The following is a 10,368-nucleotide window of genomic DNA, read 5'->3' as shown; positions in this document are numbered from 1 at the left end:
GACTTCCAATATAACACCAATTAAATCATGGAAGATCAAATTCATAGCTCTTTGATAAGTAGCACCGGTAATTTTCAAACCAAAAGTCATGACAACCCACTCAAACAAACCGATAAATCCAGGACATCTAAAGGCTATTTTAGACATATCTTCTTTCGCCATAAATATTTGATTGTAACCAGCATTACCATCAAGAAAACTAATAACACGATGTCCGGATGCTTCATTAATCAACATATCGGCAATAGGCATAGGATATTCATCTTTAGGAGTAGCTTTATTAATGTTTCTGAAATCAATGCACACTCTAATCTTAACCGAATCTTTCTTCTCAACAGGCACAATATTAGAAATCCACTCCGCATATTGACAAGACCGAATAAATCCAGCTTCTAACAAGCGATTAATTTCTTCTTTAATTCGGTCTTTCATTGCAGGATTAAATCACCTAGCAAGTTGTTTATAAGGTCTAAAACTGGCCTTAATTGGCAGTCGATGCTCAACCAAATCATGACTCAAACCAGGCATTTCAGAATAACTCCATGTAAAGCAATCCACATACTCTTTCAATAACTTTATTAAGTCGGATTTATATTCAGCCGATAAATTTGGATTTACAAAAGTCGGCCTAGGAACACTACCATCTCCAATATCTACCTTTTCTAAAGGATCAGCCGACGTAAACCCTTGGCCTAACTTATCCATGTCTTCAGTGTCTGCAATGGCCTCGCACATATCGTTCATCCGCGACCAATAGTGCTCAATCCTCTCCATCAACCAGTCTGCGTCAGACCGGTCAGACCGGTTAGACTGACCGGTCTGACCGGTTAGACTGACCGGTCGGCTCTGTGCGTGTGACATCCCAGAGTTTTAAAATGCTAAGTGAGAAATATTAAATATGATATCATGCATAATCAACCAAGAAAATGGAATCGAATACATTTATGTGTGCATGCATGTGTATGTGTATAGATGCATAGGTCAGAAACCGTAAATAGTTTTTAAACTAATGTAAGTATGCATATGAAAACGAATAAGCGTCTCTCTAAAATTATGTTAAATCAAAGTCTTGTTGAAGTCAAAGAGAGAAAATAAAAGTTTGAACATAAAATGACAGGTCCTTTGAACCGTAGTGTTCGAAGATTTAAATTATCTGTCAAATTTCAAACTAAGCTGCTTTGAAAATAATTTCTGAAATATAGCTCAAATGAATTTTTGTCCAAAACCAAAGTTGTAGGTTGTCAAAAGACGAACAATTTTCGTGTTCAAAGTTTTTCGAGTTGCCACACAAAAATGGGAGAAAAATTTGAATTTCGAAGCTTATGGTACCTTTTCAAATGTACTCAAGTTTCAAATTTTATCTTTCCAACGAAGTCTTAAATGAACTTTTGCCTGAAACGAAAGTTGTAGATCTCGAAATTTTGAACAACTTTGGTATTCAAAAGTTTTTCATTTGAGGCCATGTAGAAGGAGAAAAACTGAGTTTACAAACTGGACTTTGGAAATTCGAGCTAATTACGGGAATGCCATCAACTCCATCTCCTTTCTCTGTTCCTCGCCATGACGGCGTTCGCCGCCGGCGTCGGCCACGCGCCGCGTCCTCGCCGCGCCCCCAGCCCTTCCCTGGGTTCTCCCGAAGGCTCTCGGCCCCTCCACGCGGCGCCACCCCCTGCGCGCACGCCGAGGATGGTCGCCGGGGCGCCACGACGACGACGTGCCGTGTCGTCCGACTGCGCCTCACGCTCCCCTCGCTCGTCTACTCCTCCATTGGCCCACGCAGTAGACGTTCTCACACCTCCCTCCTGCGTTCCACCGCTCCCAGAAGCCTCCCCTTCCCTCCCTGCACCTGGACCGGCGCCGCCGCCCCACCATTGCGCCGCCGCCTGAGCTCCACCGTGGAGCCCTGCTCTCCACCCTTCCTCTGTCCTAACTGAACACCGGAACGGGTCCTCCTCGCCGCGGTGAAGCTTTGCGGCCAGACCTCCCCCTCCCTCCCACGCCGGAGCACTGCCGCCGCACGCCATGGCCGCCGCCCGCGCGAGCTCGCCGTGGAACCACCACTCCCGGTCCTCCACTGCCCAAATTAAACACTCCACGGCCTTCTCTACCTTCTCTGTATGCTCCCACACCCGACCCCCTCCACCATCCCTCACCAGAACGCCGCCTCCATGGCTCAGTTCGTCGCCGGCCGCCCCTCTCCGCGGAGCCGCCGCCTCGGACCTCCTCCCCGCGAACCAAGGACACCCAGAGGTGCGGCTCAGTCTCCTCTCCCTTTTCCCCAACTTTTCCCCCACCGCCGGAGCCTCTCCTCGCCGGAAAACGGCCGCCCGACCCTCCTCTGTTCTCCAATGTCCGCCAGGGACCCACGCTGAGAAGAAACAAACTTCCAGGGGCTTAGATGCAAGTTTGCGTTTCCTTTTTCTTTTGTTTTCAAAACCAGCAAACTTGTAAATTCGAAATAAAATCGTAGAAAAATCAGAAAAATACAAATCCAAATGTTTTGGAATCCTTGAAACAAGATCTACAACTTTTGTTACTTGCACATATTCATTTTCTGTCTGTATTTTAATCTACGAAAAAGATTAGTTTATATAGGCTATACTTATTCTAGGAGTTCTACTCAATGTATATAGATGATTTTTGGCTAGTAGCTACTTCATGCCATGTTTAGCTTTGTTTAAAAATTTGAGCACCAGTTGACACTTGTAACTAGATGAAACCATAGTCTTGGCTAAATCTAGTAGAATAATTTACTTTTTATTTCTGGATGTTATGATATATATTTGTGTATGAAACTTTTTATGTATATTTACAATACTAAATTAACACCACTGTCCAAGTTTCATTATTTTTAGATTTGTGTAGCTAACGCTGTGAATTAATCCTTAAAAATGGTGCTATTTTGTGATAAATAGATGTTGCTGTTGGAAAAATCTGAAAATTTTACTGTGGCTTAGTCTTCAGAAGATAAGCTAGAATATAAATTTTTAGAGCCAAAAACACTTTGCAGCTATCTGTACTAATTAGTCTTGTTATATGTGAGTAGGATTTGTCAATTTTATTACTCCTGATTTACGTCTAGAAAATTTCTGATAAATTTAAAGTGTGTTGAGGATCATATGTAGACTCCTCTGCAAAAATTTGAGATTTAGAATCTATGTGTAACTATAGTTTTAGATAAAGCATGATATCGTTATTTTTGTTAAAGAAAGCCACTTTTGTATGTTTTGGTATATAACGAAAACTCCACTCGGAACTTATGCACTAACTAATATTATTTTCTACTCTATACACGATTGCCCAATGGAAGAAACATGACCGTGTTTATTGCTGTTTTGAGTCTTATTGGTTTACGCTTTTATGATGAAATAATTCATTAATTACTGCCATCACAACCACTTACCCTTGTGCATTGCATCTCATATAGATACTTCTACTCTCGCTGACGGAACTTACGAGCTGGTGCCCGAGTCCGAGAGTGAGCAGCGCGAAGCTCAAGTTAATCTAACTGAAGCTGCGCAAGATCCGAACCCGATTTCGGAGGAGCCCCGATCCAGTTACGCCCAGGAAGACAAGCCCCGGAGCATGTCCTACTATTTTAAATTTATGCAACTTATTATTGTTCCTATCTATTTGTGCATTTAAGTTTACAGGAGTTGACTGAAACCTTAGTTGCATAATCCTAGGTACCGATGCTTGAACACTAGTTGGTACAGGTCGTTAGTTAGCTATGCTAAAGGTTCGGTAGAAGTCGAGTGATTTCCGGTCACTCGCGAGAAATGATAGGGGTTGGTTGTTTATTACTTGCTACCACTATAAGGTCTACGGGCGGGGTCGTGATACTCTGGATGCCCCGTCTGTTTAGTGAAAAATGATAAGGCCGCAGTGTGTGGTAGTGGTGGTTAAGCGTTTGAACGTACTAATCACATGCCGAGAATATGGTAATCGGTAAGCTTAAGTACTGGATTGAACCGCAGCCGGAATATACTCCCCACCGTCTTGAACTCGTTCACATCTAGCTAATGGCGAGTACAGAGTCGTCGTACTGCTGTACTTGAGGGCGGTGGGCCTGTTCCGTGAAGCGGGAATTGAAGGGAAATGTTGCACGTGTGACTCTGTGAGTAACCACGTGACGTGTGTTTAGGTCTGCCTGGCCAGGTTAACAAATTCGATTCGAATCGTCCGTTTCTCACCGGTTATTGAGACTGCTTAACCCTTTTGCCACATAGAGTAAGAAGTGGAAGATGATCATGATGATGAATATGGTTGATTGGATGATGAAAGATTATTGTTTCCCACCATGTATGCTATTGGATAGATGCTCATCTAGAATGGTTAATTGAACTAGAACATGAAAGCTAAAATATGAAATTAAGGATCTACTATTTACTGCTTTTCGGCAAAACAAACCCCTCAAGCCAAAAGTCTTTCATGTCTAGAGAAAGGGCTAAGTATACCCTTAGTCGGGTAAGCCTTGCTGAGTATTAGTATACTCAGCCTTGCTTGTGGCTTTGTTTTTCAGGTGGTGCATCGGAGGTTACGATTGACGTCATGTACGGGCTTCATCATGACGTCTGGTTTCGACGCTAGACTATCGTTCGTTTTTCGTCAAACTTGAACTCTGTTGTCTTTTTATAAATTCAAACTTGGTTTGTAATAATAATTCAATTTCATACTCTGTGCTGTAAAATTTGTGGAATGTTGCATTCTCTGGACTGCTTTGTCGATCCTGTTCAAGTGGTTTAATCGGGATTTTACCCGACAGCACTGCCGGATTACTCCGTTTTAAGTGCGTGTTAACCCTGATGGTCGTTTTTGTTGTTGGTTAGCGCACTTAAGCCGGTTTATGTCGGGCAGGGCTGCCATAGTGCGCCGATCTGATATCCGGTCTGATCGGTCTGGACATCCGGTCTGACCGAACTCGCTTGAGTTGCCTGCTGCACTCATTTTACTTGCAATAATGTAGCCGATTCTCCATCGGCTTTAGAGTAGCAGGCACAAACCCATTCTTGGTGCAACTGATCAGCTTGAAATCAGACAGATCCAACCCCGAGAGACATTTGATATCATCATGCATGCCAAGAGTGTTGGAATCGGCGATTGCAATGAAGGATGAAGTGTCACCATGGACCACTTCGATCTCATCGCCAATCCACTGAATGAGAATTTGATGCAAGGTAGAAGGCACACATTGATTGGCATGAATCCAATCACATCCAAATATCAAGCTGAAATTACCTTGCACCTCGGAGACGAAGAAAGCTGTTGCTAGCGTCGTGCTCCCCACGGTCAACTCCATGGAAGCCACCCCTTTAGCACCAATGGGATCGCCTCCACCCACGCCGCTGACCGTCATGTTCATCTTGATCAACTCTTCGTCCGTCCCTCCAAGCTTCTTGAATAATGAATAAGGAATCAAATTTACAATTGCCCCTCCATCAACAAGCATACGGGAAATCGGCCTTCCATTGATATGACCCCTCTTGTAAAGAGCCTTCAAGTGGTTGTCCGATTCCTTGGGCTTCTAGGATACGGCCTCACGTGGCCCGAAATCCAGAAGAGTCACTTCCTCTTCCTCCTCCGAAACAGCATAGTATTCCTCGGAGAAATGCACAACATTTATCTCCATCTTGCTGTGCATCGGAGAAGCCTCATAGTCCACCAGTTCCTCATCAACCAAAGCTGCAGGAACTGCTGGAACTTCATCGCGTGAAGCCAAAGTATTAACTTCGGCCACCTGCTCGATATCAATGGAAGGTCGTCACTGCCGGTCATTCGCTCTTCTCGCCACTGCCAGCGACTACGCTCTTTCAGGACTCACCGTCAGCGGTTCAGTCAATCGCCCTCCCCGTCATACCACAGACACCACCTTCAGGGGGAGGAGGAGAGGAGTCTATACTTCTGCAGACGACACAGTCGGCAGCTTCAGCAGTCACGACCTCAGATGTTGACACTTCTTCTGCTGACCCGGTTACCACTTTTACGGACCCTCTCCTAGGCAGTGCTAGCACGAGAGCCTCCACGACAGCTACACCCCCAGTCAGCTCAGACCAGCAGCTCCCGTCCGTCACCGAGGGCTCTCCGTACGATGACGACGACGACGACCCGGACCGCTTTCTTTGTGATAATGAAAGTGCTGTAAAAATTGACAAAAATCCGGTTCAACACTCTCGCATGAAGCACATTGATATTCGCCATCACTTCTTGCTTGATCATGAAGCTAAAGGAGACATATCTCTTTAAGGTGTGAGATCCGAGGAGCAATTGGCGGATATATTCACAAAACCATTAGACGAGAGTACTTTTGTTAGGCTAAGGAATGAGCTAAATGTATTAGATGCGGCAAACGTCATGTAAGTTGTCATGTCATATAGAAAAATGCATACATATAGGGCACTTGTCTAACCATGGTAAGATAGTGATGAGCAAGGGTTTAGCTAGAGGTGGTGGTCCACTTATTTTCCTCTAGGCTTGTAGAAAGGCTCATCATGAAGAAGCTTCCCGTCGGTTCAAATTTGACAAGTAGAACTTAAATTCTTGTTATGCATTTCTTGTCATATAGATGTGCACTTCATGTTTATCTTTCTCTCGCATGTGGTTTTAGCTTGCACCATCATTGCATGTGTAAGGGTCACAAAGGAGATCACTTGATGAAAATGAGACTTGTTTCATATGCAAGATCTTAATTCATGAAAAGTGAAAAGAGCAAAGTGTTGGGTGCGTTATTGCATAGTGAGTCATGTCATGATGAGTTTGAAGCTCTATATCTTCAATATTCCTATGACATGGCTCATACATTTTATTTGGCGCTTTGTCTCGCTTTGCGGCTTTTCCTTGTATTCGAAAAGAAAAAAAACTATTAAGCTAGTGTGCTATCCTAAGTATTTTGAGGGGTAAAGTCGCCTATGCAAGTCCATTAACTTGAGTTTAGTTGAATTTTATAAGTTTATTGGACTTAGCATAGAAGAGTGGGCTGAGTGAAGGTTTTTCGGGTTCACCGGTTAAACCGACGCTTAATGGAACAACATCATCGGTTTAACCGGCGTTACTAAGTTTCTGTCTCAGCTCAGCCAAACCAGGCGTTCAACCAGCGTATGCAATAGTCACATCATCGGATCAACCGGTGAACGTAACTCAGTTCTGACCTAGCAATCAACCGGTGTTAGCAGTGTTCAACCGGCGAGTTCAAAATGCATATCGTCGGATCAACCGGCATTCAGATGATTTTCTGCTGGAGTCTCGGGTGAACTGAACCGATGAATTGACCGGCGTTCTAAACCTAGGCATCGGTTCAACCGGCGTTAAGGAAAAACGCGGGGCCCACCTATCATATATCTCTCGCCCGCGTACTCCGCTCTCACTTTTCCGCGCCGCCGTTTGTTCTCGCCCACGTAACTACTGCCGCTCATCCACGCCGCCGCCGCAGCTCGCCCACGCAACCGCCGCCGCTCGCTCCACGCGCCGCCGGCCCGAGCCATCACCACCGCACGTCATCCACGCCGCCACGCGCAGCCTGCGCCACCGCTGCTCGCGCTCCACCCGCGCGCACCCGTGCCGCTCGTGCGCCACCGCCCGCACTTGCTGCTCGCCGCCGCCACGCGCTCTGAGCCATCGCCCCCGCACCACGCGTCGCCCACGAAGCAGCGCCCTACACGCCGCAGCCGCTCAGTGCTCGTAGAGTGTTCGACTTATTGCCTGACCGAGATGGGCCGCGAGAAAATGAAGGGGAAGGAGGTCGTGATCGAGAAGCCAGTCCGAAAGCGGAACCGTGCAGAGAGGGAGGCCGAGAGGGCCGAGATGGTGGCCAAGGCCGCCGAGGAGCAGGCGTCAGGCCGTGCTCATTCGTTCGCGATTCGTGAGCAGCCAGCAAGGGGCAGGGGTAGAGGCCGAGGTACGGGCAGGGTCCGAGGTGCCAGGGCCACCAGGGCCACTACACAGCAAACAGAGGGCGATTCATCTGAGGGGGAGCCGACAGCCGCAGATTCAGACGCAGATTCAGAGGCAGCACAGTCAGAACAGTCTCAGGGAGAGAGTACTCAGGGGTCACCGACTCTACGATGGTCTGGCCGCACTCGGCAGACGTCCCCAGCAGCAGAGACTTCGCCAGCGACCGAGCGTCGCACTGGACCCAGGACGCGAGGAGGTCACCAGCCACAGGAGCCTCGCAGGTCCACAGCAGCAGCAGCAACTCGCAGAGCCGAGGCCCTAGAGGCCGAGCGCGTAGTGTTCCGTATGGACACTGTTGTGCGTCTGGAGCCAGGTGTGCTGCTCCAGAACTTGACCAAGGCCAATGCGGCGAAGGTCAAGAGGCTCAGGTGGAGTGTAGCAGAGGAGGACTGGTTCCCCGTGACACGTGATAGCAAGGTTGACCGTAGGCTCTGGACTCTTCTTCAGGCCAGTTTCTACGAGACCTACCAGAGGCGGGGCCACAAGATCTTCCCACACAGAGTGCTAGATTGGGTTTCACTGAGGGCAGCCACAGGGGGAGCAGATATCAGGGAGCACTTTGCACACTTTAGAGGTCTGCCCAGGCTACTTGAGATGGAGCAGAACAGATATATTGAGGACTGGGTCAGAGTGTTCTATGCCACAGCCTGGATAGCTCCCGAGCGCAGAGCCGTGCACTTCGTGTTTGGAGGCCAGGTCTTTGGTTTGTCGAGGGTGACCATTGCAGGGTTTCTTGGAGTCGACTTGGTTGATGTCTCTCTGCACGAGAGGGTATACGGAGATGCAGATCCACCTCGCATGGCGATGATTGGCGGGATTGCACCTTCTCACGAGGCGATCTCTCAGTGCTTCCGCCAGCCGTTTCCAGCCTCGTATGCCAGAGTTCCCAGCTTGCTGACCCCAGAGGTGTACACAGTTCACATGGAACTCCGGAGGACCTTGCTACCAAGGAGTGGCTACCCAGAGGGGTTCACAGGTCTGCAGCAGCTGCTACTTCTAGACATACTCACTCACGAGCCTTTTGATATTGTCGACTTCATTTTGGCTGAGATCGAGGATGTGATCACTGACGGGATGGGTGTAGTACACCAGTTTACTTATGCTCACTGGATCAGTTACATCTGTTCTATGATTGTGCCAGCTGAGTCACTCATCAGTGCAGTTTACCATCAGGATGAGACCCCCAGGTTCCCAGTCTATCAACCCACTGCACCACAAGACCGGAGGAGGGGCAGACAGGCAGACAGAGCCGCTATGGCACGGCTGTCACCTGAGGTACAGGCCCGAGTGGCACAGGAGAACGAGGCACTACTAGCAGCAGAGGCACAGCTGCCCGAAGGAGATGATGAGATTCACTGGTCTGAGCTTGAGCCAGACTCCTCCGAGGATGACGAGTACTTTCCTGCAGCACCAGCCAGTCACGACCACGAGGCAGGAGGGTCTAGAGAGCCAGCTCCTTCGTCACCAGCAGCTGCTACTGTCTCAGAGTCCCAGGTGACTCAGCCGTCCGAGCTCACCTCTCTCCTTCAGCAGCTTGTCACTCAACAGAGAGAGGATTGGATAGCACAGGAGGAGGCCAGGAGAGCCCATGAGGCGCAGCTTGCAGCCATTCAGAGGGAGGCTGCCCGAGAGGGTGCTGCAGCCGAGGAGCGTTTTGTCGGGCTCATTGACCGAGTTTCACAGAGGACAGACGCTCACTTCCAGCAGATGCAGCAGGGCATGATGGCGATGTTCGGGATGATCACACAGCTTTACACTCACACCGGACTCGTCCCGCAGCAGCCAGGACTTTAGGGTGTTGGAGCACCTCAGCTTGCAGTCACTCTAGCTCCAGCCCCTACTGCAGCCCCAGCTACTTCGGCGACACCGGAGACCACGTTCTCGATGTCCGCACTCCTTAGGTCTGCCGGTCGTCCGCTCTTCTCGCCACTGCCAGCGACTACGCTCTTTTAGGACTCACCGTTAGCGGTTCAGTCAGTCGCCCTCCCCGTCATACCACAAACACTACCTTCAGGGGGAGGAGGAGAGGAGTCTATACTTCCGCAGACAACACAGCCGGCAGCTTCAGCAGTCCGACCTCAGACATTGACACTTCTTCTGCTGACCCGGTTACCACTTCTACGGACCCTCTCCTAGGCAGTGCTAGCACGAGAGTCTCCAAGACAGCTACACCCCCAGTCAGCTCAGACCAGCAGCTCTCATCCATCACCGAGGGCTCTCTGTACGACGACGACGACGATGACCCGGACCGCTTCCTCGCCGTGCCGCGACAGCCGGACCCGTAGCTCGCCTTTTTGGTGCTTTGATGCCAAAGGGGGAGAGAGTTAGGGGGAGTTGGAGTCAGGGGAGGGTAGAGCTAGAGAGAGCTCGTAGTTACAGGACTTTGATGTTTTATATCTCATTTGATGTTAGTTCATGGAT

General features: G+C 48.7%; 1 protein-coding gene across 1 annotated transcript; it reads right to left on the bottom strand.

Annotated features, from left to right (window-relative positions):
• Positions 1–1,529: 1,529 nt before the first annotated feature.
• Positions 1,530–2,024, bottom strand: LOC120648177 (glycine-rich cell wall structural protein 1.8-like). Its single transcript, XM_039924917.1, has one exon. It carries the CDS (start codon positions 2,022–2,024, stop codon positions 1,530–1,532), a length of 495 nt encoding a protein of 164 aa, XP_039780851.1.
• Between the last annotated feature and the right edge of the window lie 8,344 nt (positions 2,025–10,368).

Source organism: Panicum virgatum, chromosome 9K (genome assembly GCF_016808335.1).
Source record: "Panicum virgatum strain AP13 chromosome 9K, P.virgatum_v5, whole genome shotgun sequence".
NCBI classification, from domain to species: Eukaryota; Viridiplantae; Streptophyta; class Magnoliopsida; order Poales; family Poaceae; genus Panicum; species Panicum virgatum.
The sequence above is the reverse complement of the archived record's forward strand: the minus strand, read 5'-3'. Positions and strand labels throughout refer to the sequence as shown.